Below are 18811 nucleotides of genomic sequence, written 5' to 3' on the forward strand. Positions count from 1 at the left end.
CATCTGTTTGTTGGCCCATTCAGATATGACGTTACATCTCGAACTCGCAAATATCGATGAACTGAAACACACCCTAAGGGTACATTCACACCTCTGTTAATAAAAAAAAATTAAAATGCCTTTTGCTACTGACGATCGTATGAATGCACCTTAAAACGGATGCATCTAAACACGGCCTTAATGATACTTCAATTTTTCATGCAACACAATTTCATCATATTTAATTACTTTCCCCCGTCCCAAAAAAAAATAAAAAAAACAATTTATTTTTCACAAACAGAAACATTAGCGTAAGTCAATGATATTAGTGCCCATACTTTTGAAAAATATTCGAAAGTGACTAATGCCAAACGTTGTGAACGCACTCTAAAGATGATGTAATTGCACAGTGCCACGTTCGCAATCTGTCTAATTGTTACTTTAAAAAGCTTGACACAAAAATAGTGTCAAAAATTAATTGTTATTTTTTTTGTCTAGTATGACAGGCGTCGAGGATTAAATTCACTGTTAATTACTATGACTTTTAATGAAAAAATATAAAATCAAAAGTAAAACTTGAGAAGCATGTCTCTATTGAATCTGGTAATATTTTTAATTATAGAGATTTTTTCCTATTCGAACGAAGGCGTTTTGTTCCTATAGGTGTGTGGGACACGAGCACGAGCAAAAAGTCGCTCTCGCTCATTGTAATTTTTTTGATTGCAGGTGTTAACCGTCTGCCCACTACTTACGTTCACAATTAATGGATTAGTTTTGTTTTTTGATAATTGAACATTTTTGAAGTGCATGGAGGTTTGAGTTTTTGAAATTTACAGTGCGTGCCGTGATTATGAATGTGTAAATAAAGCAAGGTTCAATGATGACTTCTGCATCTTCGGATATGAGCCTAATGGATCTCCTTATTGAGAGAGATAACTCTCTTTTAAAGGGTGAAGTTAAGGACGAATCGTACAACGACGATAATATTGTGGTAAGTTTTTTGTGTTGATTAAATTTTTTCAGTGACATATGTCACACCATCGACGACTCTAACCTGTACGAGTAAAAGCATGTCGCCCGAGTGGCATTCCGGAGTCCGTTATTTTCCTCAATGCATTTCGGTGTCAATCGGTTGTTTTTCAAATCGCATGAAGACGAACTGATTTCATCGAATGTCAATGTTGATTGAACGGACTCTCGCATGTGAACTTGTTCATTTCCTTGTACCATATGGGTCGTTCCAAACAATCGTCAATCAGTGGTTCCTAATTGAAAACTTTTGGCTCGTGAGAGCAAATAGATAACACGCTAATCATGAAAAACAGTTAGAATACGATGCTTAGTAAATTTCCAAGTTTTTAGAATAATATAAACAATTTTTTTTTAAGTTTATTTTTTAGGTATTAATCTATTTATGAATCTTTGAACTTTAATAGCATTTTTTTATTTTCACAGCTTGAAATTAGGTCTCTTTACTTTCATATAATAATGCTGACGGAAAATATTATGAATTATTACTCTATTAATTAACTTAATAAAACTCATTGAAGAATTTCAATTATTTTTAATACAATTTTAATCGAATTCCTCGAAAAATATAATTATTCTTAAAAATGTTATTAAAATTCTACGAGAATTCAATCATTTAAAAATATTTTTTTTTGTTGATTTTTGAAAGAGGTTTAAAATTAAAATCTTTGAATTTTTTATACTTTAAACTAAGAATTCTGTAGAATTATTTTTTTTAAAAGTAAAAATGGTTGATTTTGACATTTATTTTGACAAATCTTTTTATCGAATTAACTTCTGATTTATAAATTTTTTTTAATAAAAAAATATTAAAATTGGTGCAAATTTACCGGCCCTCTAAAGGTTAAGATTCCGAAAGAAAACCTTGTAACGAGAATGTCTTCATATAATATTTTTAATATACGAAGTAAATTTTAGTTAAAAAAAATTAGTAAAATGAACTTGAGTCTTGGAAGAATTTTCTTCAAAAATAGTACCTAAAATTTAATATTAAAAATTTTTATTTACATATAATTACTTTTACTATTTTAAAAACAATTTTTTTTATAAAAATTAGAAAAATTTACTTTAAAAATATCTAAACTTTACTTAAAAAATAATTTTTATTAGATAATTTATAGTTTATTAATTCGATTAATATAATTTTATTTTAATATTGCAATGAACCTATTGTCTAAAATTTCATAAAATTTTAGTTTCTGAAGAGGACAGGTTTGCTGTTGAAAACGTTAAAGGAATTGTTTTAATTTTTCAATTGGCTTGACCCTGAGTGATCGTTGACTTCAATACTTAATTAATTTGAAAACCGAGTGATAGAATCATTACTATTAATTTTGTGTTATGTATCTTACAAAATAATAATTAAATATACATATTATTAATCAAATTATTTAATGTGCGCGCGAAGATTATTTTTTGTAAGTGGATTTTATTCTGTAAAAAAGGAATTATTAATAAATTATAAACTAATTCGAAAAAGAATGAAATGAACTTTCCATTTATTTTTTTTATTTTTCAAAATTTCTCTTAATTTTGTTGAGAAATTCCTGATTGAAATGTAAAACTCATAATATCTCAAAAACACCCCCCTTCAATTTTATTCAAACTTATATGAATGAAAAGCTTACTTTATAGTTTTCAATCTTATTTTTTTTATTATGGACATTTTAGAGGAATTGCACATAAAAATGAAAATAAAATGTGTGTTTTTGGAAAATCTGACATAAAGTATAAAGTCAAGTTCTGTGACACATCTGATGTTCACTTTTTTCTAATAGTTTAAATTTTTACAAAAAAAAGCATTTTATTTTTATTTTTATGTGTATTTTCACTAAAGTGTCCAAACAGGAATTTCTCTACGAAATTGAAAAATAAAAAGATAAATAGAAAGTTTATTTAATTATATTTCGGATTAGTGTATACAATATTACCAATAATATTTAATTTTTATACAATAAAATAATTTGCTTAAAAAGTAAGTCGTTAAATGTGAATGATACTGAAAAAATGACAATCGTTTCGTATTAAGGTATCACCATAATTTTGATATTTTAAAATATTTACTATGTCATAATAACGTATATAATAACATAATCATAACTTAAGTAACATAACTTAAATGGCACTAAAATTAAAATTAAAATTCTTTTGACGAATTTCAATAAAATTTTTAAGAACAATTTCATTTTTCGAGAAATTAGATTAAAAATGTATTAAAAATAATTGAATCTCTGTAAAAAAATTTCATTGAATTGAGAAAAGTTTTTGAAAATAATTGAAATTTTGTCAAGAATTTTATTAAAATTTTTGAAAATAATTAAATTTTAGAGAAAAATTTTGCTATTTATAAAAATAATTGAAATTTCGACTATAACTTTTATTAAACTTTTGACCATAATTGAATTTCTGCTAAGAATTTTATTACATTTGAAAATAATTGAATTCTTGAGAAGAATTTTCTAATATTTCTTTTGAAATACCTAATTATTTTTAATACAAAAATAAATAATTTATTGAATAATTGAATGTTTCTCAAAATTGAATTCTCATAAAGAATTTTATTAACAAATTTTTAAATAATTGAATTCTTTTGACGAATTTTAATAAAATTTTAAGGGGGTATTCTGGTCTAGAGGCCTCAATTTTAGGCGTTTTTTCGAGTGGGATAAAAAAGAAACTTTAACATTTTTAGTATTTACTTTTTTTGCAAATTGTTTATTAATGTTTAGAGAATACAGAAAAAAATTAGGAAAAAAAATAATCTAAAATTTTAAAAGTTATAAACTGATGAAGTGGGGACTGAAAAAAATCAAGTGCGAACTGGTTGACAGTGTGGAGAGTTTTGTAATGCTCCAAAACAAAAAATCTAAAGAAATTCTTGATTATTAAAGGCTTCGCTATGGTCGGTACCTCGGAGAAAAGAAAAAAAATTTTTTTAGCAAAATGGCGACGATTTTTAAAAAAGTTGTGTTTTTTGACACTGTTTTTTAACACTTTTGAATTTTTTTAAAATAGTGAACAAAAATATTTTTTAAAATCTGAGGTTGCGACCATAAAGGGATATACAAAGAACATTTTTGCAATATTTGAAGTAAATCGGTTGAGTAGATTCTGAGTTATCGTGTCAACCAGAATTTTTTTCAGTTCCCACTTCAAAAGTTTATAACTTTTAAGATTTTTTATTATTCTTTTTCTAATTTTTTTTCTGTATTCTTTAAACATTAGTAAACAATTTGCAAAAAAAGTAAATATTAAAAATGTTAAACTTTCTTTTTTATCCTATTCGGAAAAACGCCTTAAAATTGAGGCCTCTAGACCAGAATACCCCCTTAAGTAAAATTACATAATTCGAAGAATTCGATTGAAATTGTATAAAAAATAATTGAATTTCTGCAATGAGTTTTATTATCTATGTAAATAATAATTATATCCCTGTAAAAAATTGTATTAAATATATTTATAAAAATAATTGAATCTCTGTAAACATAAATTGAAAATTTTTGAAAATAATAGAATTATTGCGAAGAAATTTATAAAAAAATTTTTTAAATAATTCATTTCTTTTGGGAAAATTTTATTAAAATAGTAGATATTGAAAATCATTGACTGAAGGAGAATTTTTGAAAAAAAATTGAATTTGTTAAAAAGAATTTCATTAAAATTTTTGAAAATAATTTAATTTTGGAGAAAAATTTATTTTAATATTTATAAAGATAATTGAAATTTTGTCGATAAATTTTTCAAACTTTTGACCATAATTGAATTTTTGCGAAGAATTTTATTACTTTTGAAAATAATTGAATTTCTTTGATGAATTTTAAAAAAATTTTTAAGAATAATTATATATTTTTCGGGAAATTCCATTAAAAAATTGTATTAAAAATAATTGAAATTTTGCCATGAGTTTTATTATTTATGAAAATAATTGTAAATCTATAAATTTTTTTATTATTTATGAAAATAATTGAATTATTGCGAAGAAAAATTGTAAAGGCAACTCTTTTAAAATTGAATTAAGAAAATTGATTTAAAGAAAAATTAAATTTCAAGAATAAGCACAATAACTTTAGAAAACAATATTTTTCCAGGATTCCAATCAAAATTCCCTGACTTTTCCAGGTTTTTTCAAGGTTTATAAAAATTCCCTGACATTTCTAGGTTTTTCAGGTTTCCAGGTTGCGTGGCAACCCTGATTATTAAAGAACCCTAATGACGACATAAAAGTTTAAATAGCCTTTTATTATTTATCCTACTATTGCAGCAAGTAGCGCCAGGTTAACGGTTAGTTAGCACCAACCTTCCTGTTAGAAAAGATAGAAAGCAGTAAATTTTCTACTTCAGGTCGTAATTAGCCCTAATTGGGCCCTAATTTATGGCATAGTATAAATATTTTAAAATATCAAAGTTGTGGTGTCAGCTTAGCAGACCTTTAATTTTGGCGTCTTTTAAATTTTATACTTCCACCCAAATAGTGCTTTTGTGTATCTACTAATTTATTTTCTGCAATATTTTCAATTGTTATTTAGCCAATTTCCCTTAAAATTGATCTAAGAATAATTGATCTAATAATAATAATAATTGATCTAATTGATCTTATAATTGATTTTTATAAATTTTTATCGACAACCACGACAATAAAATTTTTATTCAAATCCACGTGCAATAAAATGTTAACTCAGAAATTTGTGCTACATAATTGTTTTCAAAAATTCCATGTCAGTTATTTGTTTGCGCAATATAATGTTAACCCAAGTTGCATTCGATGAAATCTCAATTATACTTTTAAACGATATTTATGTTAAAAAGAATTCAAGAGAATTTTTTAACTTTTGGATTAACTTCAACAACTAACAGATTCTTGGAAAAATATTATCACAATAATGTCAGTAAGATATTTTTATTGTATGTTAAATTTATTAATATTTCTGTGTTCAATATTGTGGAAAAAATTTTTAAAAACTTTAAATAAACGGAACTTTCTATTAAAACTAATTTAATTGGTGATCTGAGGCAGTTAGGTTTAGATTTTTATTACTTAATTTGTATTTAATGACCTGTGCTTCTTAATAATCAATTTTTAAAATCATAAACTTTCCAGAAAAGTACGAAAGTAATTTAAAAAATAATTTCTGTTCTGATATTTAAATATGTTAGGGCTTTAACTAACAAATTTTTTAAATAATAAACTGATAACGAAATGAGAGAATATTTTAATAATTAAATATTTGATAATAGACACCTGTTGATAATAACGCAATAATCTCTCTGACATTCATTGTCACTTTTCATTTTTTAAATAAAATTTTATGATACATAAAAGGGTCTCTTTTATTATGCTTTGGAAAATACCGATAATTTCATCTTTTTAACAAATTTTGTATTGGAAAATTGGGTCCACGATATTATTTCAACTATACAACAGTGTGCAGATGCAAAAAATAATGCGTTATTGTCCAAAAGAATAGAACCCTTAAACAACTTTCTAAACTTAAATACTTGGGAATTTTTAAACTTTTTGTCAACTTTTTGCAAATTTGATATTTTTCTGCTTAAGGAGTATTTTAAAAATTTATTTATTTATAAGAATACAGAGAAGTACTATATACAAATTATAACGTAAATGTGAAAATTGTTTTCAGTTGATTGAGATTATAACTAGATAACAATGTTATTATTGTGATCGTAGATAAAGATACGCAATCTTCTTAACATACGAACTAAGAAATATATATATATATATATATATACGGAAAAGAAGATTTCAATAAAACATGGTACATACTTCGAGATTTTTTAAGGTCGCTAATTACGAATCTAAAGTCAGATTTAATAAATTAAAAATGTCAAATTTAGTATTGAAGACATACAAATTTTAAATTCAGTAAATTTTTACGTTCGCCATATTAGATGTATTTGATCATTTTGGCATATAGGGCTCATTTGAAAGGTCATGATGCAATCTTTAATCTCTGATATCAGCAAAGTTTGTAACACATCAAGGTCTCTGAGCTGAATCAAATAATTTCAAAAAAATTCAATTAAACTTTTTTAAAAGCATTAACTTTATAGAATTGTTAGTTAAAAGTATGAAAAATTCAAATTTTTAAAGATTTTAATTTCAAACCTTTTCAGGATTCAATTATTTGTAAAAATTCATGCTATAATGCTTTTAGTTTTAATATTTAATTATCTAAAATTTTAACTGAAATTCATTTTTAAATCAATTTTTATTAAAAAATTTTACGAGAATTTAATAATTTAAAAATACAAAAATAAATTATCTTTTTTTAAATAATTGAATGCTTCTTCAAATTGAATTTTCATAAAGAATTTTATCAATAAATTTTTAAATAATTGAATTCTTTCGACGAATTTTAATACAATTTTTAAGAACAATTACATTTCTCGAGAAATTCGATTAAAATTTTATTAAAAATAATTTAAATTCTGCGGTGAGTTTTATTATTTATGAAAATAATTGAATTTCTAAAAACAATTTTATTATTTATGTAAGTAATTGAATCCTTGTAAAAATTTTATTATTTATGAAAATAATTTTAAATTCGTATTTCACCAATAATTCGACATGTTTTTGAGGTTAGGAAAAATTCCTAACTTAATGGAGTAAAACGAACTACGGATTCGTATTCAGGACACGTATTTCGGTTGAAAGTACGTGAAACTTTTTTTTTGGGCTGCTTAATTTACTTCTTGGGTACCTTTCTTTCGAGCGCGTCACAAATTATTTTGATATAGGCATCATAAAACAAAATTCAAAATATTTTAGATTTTTTCTTGAATGGATAATAAAGAATAGGAAAACTGTGTTCATGGAATTTTAGGAAATCTAATTCAAAATTAGGGAGTTATTTTAAAAATTAATAAAAATTAAAGTATATTTTTAAAAGTTTCGTCCAAGTACTTTAATGAGTAAGCACATTTTGGGTCAATCAAATGATAATAAATAAAATATTTTTTTATTTCAATTTGACACAATGATGTTTCAAAAATAAATCTTAGAAAACTTTTTGTAAATTTATTATATTTAAAGTCAAGAAGTTCTTACGGTTCTCACCAAAAATATAAATTAGAATATTATCATAAAAAAATTGAGAACTTTAAAATTTATTCTTTTTGTACCTAAATTCATATTTTTAAATTTATTATATTTAAAGTCAAGAAGTTCTTACGGTTCTCACCAAACATATAAATTAGAATATTATCATTGAAAAAAAAATTGAGATATCTTTAAAATTTATTCTTTTTATTCTAAATTATATCCGCTTTACTGAATTAAAATCTTAATGTTTTTTTAAGATAATTTTTTTTATTTCTGACAATAATTTATTTTAACTAACTTGATTCTATTGAAGAACTGCCATAAAATTATTACTTATAAATTTTCAAAAATTTTTTAAATAATTCTCGTCAACATTTCAATTATCTTTATAAACAGCAAACTTCTTCGTCAAAATTCAGTTATTTTCAGAAATTTTAATAAAATTCATTTCAAAATTCAATTCTTTTCATAAATAACATTATTCATCACAAGAATTCAATTATTTTCAAAATTAATAAAATTCTCCTGAGAAATTTAATTATTTTCAAAAAATCTAAAAAAATGTCTACATTTTAATTATCTTTATAAATGAATAGCAAAATTCTTCGCCAAAATTCAATTATTTTCATAAATAGTAGTATTCATCATAAGAATTCAATTATTTAAAAAAAAATGTTGATAAAATTCTACACAAACATTCAATTATTTTCAAAAAAATAAAACTTTCACTGGAATTCAATTTATTTAAAATAGAATTTGCATAAATTATTTTCGAAAAAATCAAATGTTTTATAATTTGGCATTAAATTCTTCACAGTAATTGAATTATTTTCATAAATTTTAAAATTCCTTTCAGGGATTTCATTATTTTCATAAATAATAAAATCATTCGGAGGAAGTTAATTATTTTCATAAATAACAATATTCATCACAAGAATTTAATTATTTTCAAAAACAATAAAATTCAATTATTTTCAAAAATTTTAATAAAATTTCCAAAAGGGATTCAATTAATTTAAAAAAAATTTTGACAAAATTCTATATTGACAATAAACTCTAATATATTCAATTATTTTCATTTTCATAAATAATATGAAACACACCGCAGAATTTAAATTTTAATCAAATTCCTCGAAAAATGTAATTATTCTTAAAAATTTTATTAAAATTCGTCGAAAGAATTCAATTATTTAAAAATTTATTGATAAAATTCTTTATGAAAATTCAATTTCAAGAAAAATTAAATTATTTATTTTAGTAGGATTTAAATAATTGCATTCTCTTCGAATTTTCTAATAAGAATTGATTTAAAAATAAATTTCAGTTAAACAGGGTTGCCACGCAACCTGGAAACCTGGAAAACCTGGAAATGTCAGGGAATTTTTATAAACCTTGAAAAAACCTGGAAAAGTCAGGGAATTTTGATTGGAATCCTGGAAAATTATTGTTTTCTAAAGTTATTGTGCTTATTCTTGAAATTTAATTTTTCTTTATTTTATATTTCAATTTTCTTAATTCAATTTTAAAAGAGTTTCCTTTACAATTTTTCTTCGCAATAATTCAATTATTTTCATAAATAATAAAACTCATCGAAAATTTCGATTATTTTTAATACAATTTTAATGGAATTTCTCGAAAAATGTTTAAAAAAAAATTATCGTCAAAATTTCAATTATCTTTATAAATATTAAAATTTTTCTCCAAAATTCAATTATTTTACAAAGAATTTTCATGAAATTCTTTTTAACAAATTCAATTTTTTTTTCAAAAATTCTCTTCCAGTCAATGATTTTCAATATCTACTATTTTTAAAAAAATTTTCCAAAAGAAATAAATTTTTTTATAAATTTCTTCGCAATCATTCTATTATTTTCAAAAATATACAATTTATGTTTACAGAGATTCAATTATTTTTATAAATATGTAGTAATACAATTTTTTACAGGGATTCAATTATTATTTTCATTGATAATAAAACTCATTGCAGAATTTCAATTATTTTTGATACAATTTTAATCGAATTCCTCGAAAAATGTAATTATTCTTAAAATTTTATTAAAATTCGTCAAAAGAATTCAATTATTTAAAAATTTGGTCATAAAATTCTTTATGAGAATTCAATTTTGAGAAACATTCAATTATTCAATAAATTATTTATTTTTGTATCAAAAATAATTAGGTATTTAAAAAGAAATATTATTAAAAAATTCGTCTCAAGAATTCAGTTATTTTCAAAAGTAATAAAATTCTTCGCAGAAATTCAATTATGGTCAAAAGTTTAATAAAAGTTATAGTCAAAATTTCAGTTATTTTTATAAATATTAAAATTTTTCTCTAAAATTCAATTATTTTCAAAAATTTTAATAAAATTCTTAGCAATATTTCAATTATTTAAAAAAATTTTAATAATAAAAAAAACATAACCTATAAAGTCTCCTTTTACTATGTTTATAGAACGAGGAATGGATTGCCACAACTGGCTACCAGGACGATTTCTTGAATTCATTTCTAAATGATGATCAATTCAATTTTATGGACAATGACACAATCAGCGGTGACTTGGAGGCTGTACCTTCATCATCTTCCGACAGCGGTTTATCAAGTGCATTTAGTCTCTCCTGTGAGCAACAATTAAGTCCACATTTACCAATGGAAGAAGATCAAACAGGAATGATAAACTCATGTCTCAACAGTCCACAAAATACCGCGGAATTTGATTATTTAGACAGTCCCAATGAATCTGTCGACGATAGTGTCGGTAGTCCTGATAGATCTGTCGTCAGTTCTAATTTCGGCTCTCCCATTCCTCAAATCACTGAAGAAATGGATTGTCAACAAACATTTGTTACTCTCGTCAATCCAGAAGCTATGGAGGAAACAAGTTCCGAAACGATTGTTGAACAAACTCCAGTTATAAACTTTGGTAAGTTTATTTGTTTTCTCTTCAAAATCTTTGGAATTCTAATTCCAATGCTAAATTATAAATGTTTTTGAAATGTTTTTTTTTTTATGTTTTTAAATCAAAATAAAATAGAATTAAAATTTTAAAATTGAATTAAAATTCTGTTTTAGATTCAAATGTAAAACATATTACGACAAACGATAATACTGTCAGCTTACGCAACATTTCTTGCAATGGAAAACGAAACATCAAACAATTAATACGTGTCACACCGATTGGATCACGTAACTCAAGATCTTTACTTTTGCCATTGAATTCAAGCGACATTAAGGAAGTTCGAACAATAAAAATTATCAATGCTGTTCAAGCGAGAAATCTCAAAGGTTTCAAAATCAATCAAGGAAACGTTCTCACAAAGAATTTGCAAGTCAGTACAACTTTTAAATATTTTATTCTAAATTATTAACTAGAGTAATGTTAATAGTTAATAATAATTCTAAAGAAAACTAAAATCATTTATTTATGCTCCTCAAGTTAAACATAAAAATTTCTTTCTTATAGATAAACTTCAAAAAAGAAGATTTAAGCAACAAGACAGTCTCAGTTAACAATGAAATTACCGAAAGTGTTTCGCAATATCAGCCATTGAAATTAAACGCCGAAGAGAAGCGTTTACTGCAAAAGGAAGGCATCACCTTGCCAACTCATCATCCTCTGACAAAAACCGAGGAACGTGAACTAAAGAGAATCAGACGTAAGATTCGTAATAAGATTTCTGCTCAGGATTCACGTAAAAGAAAAAAGGAGTACGTTGATGGATTAGAAGATCGCGTGAAACAGTGCACCGAAGAAAATTTAACACTCATAAAGCGCATTAAAGTTCTTCAATCACAAAATCAGAGTCTAGCGGGACAATTAAAAAGACTACAAACCCTCATTCAGAAGGGAAACAAAAGTGCACAACCTGCAACTTGTCTTATGGTATTTTTGCTCTCTCTAGCACTTGTTGCCGTTCCAAATTTGCGACCACATTCTAATGCTAACAGCAATGAACTTGCCCAAGAGCAAAAACAACAAGAGAAAATCACACCGCTAGCAGGTAAACTATTTACTTTTCTTTCTTCATCTTTTCAATTTATTTTCCCTATATTTTTGTTCTTCGCACTCGAGAATTAATTTTAAAAAAGTAGCAAAAAGTAGTTTTCAAACTAAAAAAAGTAGTCAAAAAGTTGTTATCGAAAAATTAAACTCGACGACCAAAGAAACTCGTTTTAGACACTTGACAAAACTGACAAAAATTACATTCTATATTTTATTTTCCTAACTTTCCTAATTTTTATCAAAAATATTTACTTCTTTCTTGTCCTGATAATAAATTGAATTCCTGCAATGAATTTTATTATTTATGAAAGAATTTAAATGCATAGAAAAATAATCTAATTCTTGCGAAGAATTTTAGGAAAATTTTTAAATAATTGATTTCTTTCGACTACTTTTATGCAAATTCTAATTTAAATAATTGAATTCCTGAAAAATTTTTATTATTCATGAAAAGAATTGAATTCTTACGAAGATTTTTACAACAAATTTAATTGAATAATTGAATTCTGTTTGGAAATTTTATGAAAATAGTAGATATGGAAAATCATTGAATTGCGGAAAGTTTTTAAAAATAATTAAATTCTACAAAGAAATATATTAAAATTTTTGAGAATAATTGAATGTCTGTGTGGTATTTAATTAAATTTTTTTTGAAAATAATTGAATTCCTAACAAACATTTTATTATTTATGAAAATATTTCAATTCTTGCGAACGATTTTATTACAATTTTTTTAAATAATTGAATTTACAAGAAGATATTTATTACTCTAAAAAATAATTGGATTCTTTCGAAGAATTATTTATGTAGTAAATAATTGAATTCTTTCGAAGAATTATTTATGTAGTAAATAATTGAATTCTTAAGAAGAATTTAATTAAAATCTAAACGAATAATTGAATTATTAAAAAAAACTTAATTAAAATTGTATTTAAAATAATTGAATAATTGCTAAGAATTTTATTAAAATTTTAAAAGTAATTGAATTCTTGACAAGAATTTTATTATTTATGAAAATAATTAATTTCTTGCAAACGATTAGATTAGAATTTTTTTAAATAATTGAATTTCCAAGTAAAAATTTATTACTTTTAAAAATAATTGAATTCTTGTAATGAATATTGTTATTTTTCTTTAATAATTGAATTTTGCAAAAGATTTTATTAAAATGCCTCAAAATAATTGAATTTAAACTTATTAGAATAATTACATTTTTTGAGCAATTCCATTAAAATTGTATTAAAAATAATTAAAATCATGCGATGAATTATATTATTTATGAAAATAATTGAATAGTTGCTAAGAATTTTATTAAAATTTTCAAAAATAATTGAATTCTTGAGAAACATTTTATTATTTATGAAAATATTTCAATTCTTGCGAACGATTTTATTACAATTTTTTTTAAATAATTGAATTCTTTCGAAGAATTATTTATGTAGTAAATAATTGAATTCTTGGAAAGAATTTGATTAAAATCTAAAAGAATAATTTAATTATTTGAAAAAAATTGAATTAAAACTGTATTTAAAGTAATTGAATTTCGGTGAATAATTCTAATATTTTAAAATAATTGAATTCCTGTGAAAAACTCTAATATTTTTATAAATAATTGAATTCTTCCAAAGCATTTAAAAAAAACATTTTCTTAAATAATTAATTTTTTAGAGGAATTGAAATTAAATTTTTGAGAATAATTACATTTTTTGAGCAATTCCTGTAAAATTGAATCATTGAATTGCGAAAAGTTTTTAAAAATAATTAAATTTTAAAAAGAAATCAATCAAAATTTTTAACAATAATTGAAATCTTGCGAACTACTTTAATAAGATTTTTAAAAATAAATGAATTTCCAATAAGAAATTTATTACTTACAAAATAATTGAATTCTTGTGATGAATATTGTTATTTATGAAAATAATGGAATTTTGCAAAGAATTTTATTAAAATGCCTCAAAATAATTGAATTTTCGTGAATAATTTTGTTATTTATCTGTAATAATTGAATTCTTTCAAAAAATTATTTATGTAAATAATTGGATTCTGGGGAAAAATTTAATTAAAATCTAGAAGAATAATAATTGAATTATTTCAAAAAAATTTAATTAAAATTGTTTTTCAAATAAATGATTTCTTTCGAACAATTTTATTAAAATATTTGAAAATAATAGAATTCCTGTGAAAAATTCTAATATTTCTGTAAATAATTAAATTCTTCTGAAGAATTTAAAAAAAACACTTTTTAAATAATTAATTTTTTCGAGGAATTGAAATTAAATTTTTAAGAATAATAACATTTTTTGAGCAATTCTAATAATAATTTAATACAATTGTAAAATTGCATTAAAAATAATTGAAATCCTGTTTTAAAATTCAAATCTTTGGAAAATCTGATTTTTTCATACTTTTATTTAATAATTCTGTGGAACTAATATTTTTGAAAAATTTTAATTTCAATTCTGTTAAAATTAATTGAAATTTTTTAAATATATTTATATTATTATTATTTCAAAAATTCTAACGCAATTCTTTGAAAGAATTCAATTATCTTGATAAATGTTAAAATTCTTCCTAGGAATTCAATTATTTTCAGGAATTTTAATAAAATTTTTTGCAAAATTCAATTATTTTCAATTTTTCATACATAACAATATTCATCACAAGAATTCAATTATTTTTAAAAGTAATAACATTTTTCGCTAAAATTCAATTGTTTTCAACATTTTGGTAGAAATTTTTGTCAAGATTTCAATTAACTTTATAAATAGCCAAGTTCTTCGCCGAAAATTAATTATTTTCAATAATTTTAATCAAATTTTCAGCAAAATTTTAATTATTTTAAAAATTCTAAAAAAAATTTATTGAAATTCGTCGAAAGAATTTAATTATTAAAAAATTTGATGATAAAATTCTTAATATAAAAATTAAATTTTAAGAAACATCCAATTATTCAATAAATTATTTATTTGCATTTTATTTGTATTTAAATAATTGAATTCTCGTCGAATTTTCTAATAAAAATTTATTTAAAAATTAATTTTAGTTAAACTTTTAGATAATAATAATTGAATAGTAATAGCATTAAAGCTTAATTTTTTTTAGAAATAATTGAATTTTGAAAAGGTTTCAAATTAAAATCTTTGAAAATTTGAATTTTTTAAATATTTTTAATTAACAATTTTGTAGAATTAATTTTTTGAAAAAGTTTAATTGAATTTTTTGTTAAATTATTTGAAGCTTTTATTTTCTAATATATATTTAATTGAAGAATTTCCGAAAATTGAATTGTAAACAAATGGATTTGAAAATTCCCAAAGAACTTTCTCAAAAATCATTAAAAATAGTTGATTTAAGGAAGATCTGAAAAAACCTGGAAAAATCATGGAATTTTGAAATTTTAAACTCATGGCAAGCCTGAATAAGAATTATATGAACAGAATATAATTTCTAATCAAACCTCTTTCATTGTTTCAGGTCGTTCGAGAAATTTACTGTACACAAAACAAATCATGGAGAAAGAACTTCAGCAATATGGAGAAGAGCTACTCCAAGAATTCGAGGGTCTAATGGACCATGATTACAGCAATATTCAAGTGCCAATGTACAGGAAAGAGCATTACGACAATAAACTGTCACAGAAAAATATATTATCGGAGGCGATCGACGAAACATTTGGTCCTGGGAACGATATAAATTCGAATCCAACTTTAAAATACATAGAACCACCATTGGACGATTATAGGCCACCTCCCAAGCCAGGAGGATTATCGGAGGCAAAAATAGCTAATAAGCTGGAAGCACTTACAAATGAGCTGAAAATTAACATTTCAGACACTGAAGGTATACGAAGTGTATTCGTAAATGGACCACAGGTGTAGAAATCGAAATTGAAATTGAAATTTCATTAAAAAATCAGGTCCAAAATTAAAAACGGACACTATTGTCAAAATTAAATGTAATTGCTTTCTCAGGGTTATTTTTTTAAAAATTGTTTTACATAATGTTGAAGAATATGGTTTTTATTCAAAGTATATAATATAAATATAAATAACCATGTGAAAATGCAAATGACTGAATACACTGGTAGACAATTTTTTAAAACATTTGATAATTATCATTTTATGTTGTTCTTTTTGATTTTTTAAATTTGACTTTAGATTCGTAATTGATGGTTCGAAAAATCAATTGATGAGCGAATCTGATATTTTTGAAAAATTTATATAATTATTATGTTTTAGACGATTTTTATTAGAAATAGTAAGAGATTTAAAAAGTTTTACCCAGGAAAATCATTTAATGATTCTGGACTCGACGCGGTACTCTGGTAAAATTATCAATATAGCATTCTTAAAAAAATATTGAAAATTTATTTTTTAATTCCGCAATTGACTGAAAATACTAGTGAAATCAACCATTTGGTTTTTTTTATGGAATGATATGCATACTGTAATGAAATCTATAAACTCGCATTTTATTGTCTTTTAACAATACAATATCAATGCGACTTTCTTAGTTTTCACTATGCAATATTAGAAACCCTGAAAAAGGAAATTGTACAAAAATTTAATGTAGTTAATAGTTTTATAATCACGCTAATGATTGCCTGTATATGACTAATTTTTGGCATTCAAGCACTGATTACTAAATTACGGAAATTTAATTAGTCGATAGTTAATTAATTTAATTAATTAAAAATTCGTATCTTTACACATAAGTATAAATCAATCTTATACGACTTTTTACTAATTAGCCGTAACTATATGTATATATATGTGTGGTTCAAAATTCTCCAAGAAGTAACATTCTTTTAAAGGTTAAATTTTACGAAAAGAAATATTTTTTCTTTTTGCATAAAGATTCTGCAGTCAAATAAGTTGTTTAAAAAATAAGTACTTTTTTTGATTTGCAACCTTGCTTTTCTTTTAAACAAAATATTTTTTCTAACGCCTTAAAACTAATGTAGAAAAACTCACTGGTATGTTTTATAAATAAATGTACTTTAAACACAAAAAAAGTGACTTAGAGAATTTTGAACCATATGCTTCCCAGTTGTTTAATATCTAAGAATTTTGATTGATGATTTTTTGATCTCTGAAAAAATGTATTTCTAAAAGAAATAATCGAAATATTTTAAATAGAAGCATATAAACAGGATAAAAACGTTTTTTTAAAAAAATTGTGATTGATATGAAGAAAAACTGCATGGTTTTACAAATTATGTGAATTTCATTTTTCTTAAGGTGATTGCTTTTTTATTTAATTAAAACTATATAAACATTTTTAGTTGATCATATACATCACGACAAAGCGACGCACTCTTTTTTTGCATTATATAAGTGAATAAATATTAAATGTAAAAAAATTTTCTAATATTTTGAAAATATTTTTTTAAGGAGTGGAGTTAAAAGACACGGGTCGGGAATCGAAACTAAGATTCAAACATTGTCCGCAAAATTTATTTACTTATAGGTACAGTTTTAAATAAGAAATTTACACAGTTACTTGAGGAGTTTATGTTTAGTTGTTTAAATTTTTGATAAAGAAATAGAGTTATTAAAATATTTATTTGAACTGCAGTGATAATTAGAGTGTGTCGTTTTGATTTGGTCACATAAAAATATATACTTAAATACAAATATATATTTTTTTGCGTACAAACCACTTTCAGCATTTCATATTTACCCTTCCATTGCATATATAATAAATTTCAAAAATAATATTTTATGTGTTTTCGTAAAGTTATTTTTATCTCAATTATTTACACTACTTCAAAATATTGTTAAATGTTTTAATTTTGTGGTTTAGGATTCTTCTTTCAAGTACAGTTAATTATTTTCCTTCAAAAACACCCTTCTATTATTTAAACAATTTAAGTAATTTTTTTTGGTTAAAGGACAAAAGTTCCAGAGAAAAAAAGTGACAATAATTCTTTGTTCCAAACGCCAAAAGTTCCAATAATTCTTTGTTCCAAAAATCAAAAAGGTACAATAATTCTTATTTCCAAATGGCAAAAGGTCCAACAGTTTCTTTCAATTTCAAATTCAGAAACTTTTTTTGTGCTGTATTCCGTCACTTCCAAGAATTACAAGAAACAAAATGGCGACGGATAAATAAAACAGCTGATCCACTTGAAATTTTACAATTCGTCTTTTGAAATTAAACGGAATAAAATGACGATATTTTTTTATAACAATTTTTCCCTTTGGCAAGAATGTGATCCACGTGTAAATAATATCATTAAATGTAATTCATTTAAATAACTTAATTAATAAAGTTAAATGATTTAATAGGATTATATTTATTAAAAATTTTAATTTGTTTGCCTCTTAGGTACCTTTCTTAGAGCGCGACACAGATGATTTATAAAAGAATCCTTAATCACAAAAATTGAACATTTATACTACTTTTTATTCTAATTTTACCCCAGTGAGAAATGGGACATCATACGAATTGATATTTATTTTACATTAAAGCTCTGATTCAAATATGAGATTTATAAGCTTCATATTATAAATTTCTGTTAGACACTAAGCAAAACTGCGGTCAGGCGGTTGATACTAATTCCACGTGAAATGTAAAAAGAAAGTTTTACTTATTTAGTATCTTTTATTAAAGTGAAACAGTTTATTTAGATGCAAGTAACAATAAATGGTTAATTTAATAAATTTTTATTTAAAATAGTCAACGATACACGTAATTAAAATTAGAGAACATCTTGAGAAACATAATATATATTATTA

General features: G+C 23.3%; 1 protein-coding gene across 1 annotated transcript; it reads left to right on the forward strand.

Annotated features, from left to right (window-relative positions):
• The first annotated feature begins 421 nt into the window (after positions 1 to 421).
• Positions 422 to 17732, forward strand: LOC122512251. Its single transcript, XM_043627990.1, has 6 exons — positions 422 to 582; positions 706 to 970; positions 10523 to 10991; positions 11141 to 11397; positions 11532 to 12069; positions 15546 to 17732. The coding sequence occupies exons 2-6, from the start codon at positions 857 to 859 to the stop codon at positions 15947 to 15949; spliced, it is 1782 nt and encodes a 593-aa protein (XP_043483925.1). The 5' UTR covers positions 422 to 582; positions 706 to 856; the 3' UTR covers positions 15950 to 17732.
• The last annotated feature ends 1079 nt before the right edge of the window (positions 17733 to 18811 follow it).

Source organism: Leptopilina heterotoma, unplaced genomic scaffold (genome assembly GCF_015476425.1).
Source record: "Leptopilina heterotoma isolate Lh14 unplaced genomic scaffold, ASM1547642v1 Lhet_97, whole genome shotgun sequence".
Lineage (NCBI taxonomy): Eukaryota > Metazoa > Arthropoda > Insecta > Hymenoptera > Figitidae > Leptopilina > Leptopilina heterotoma.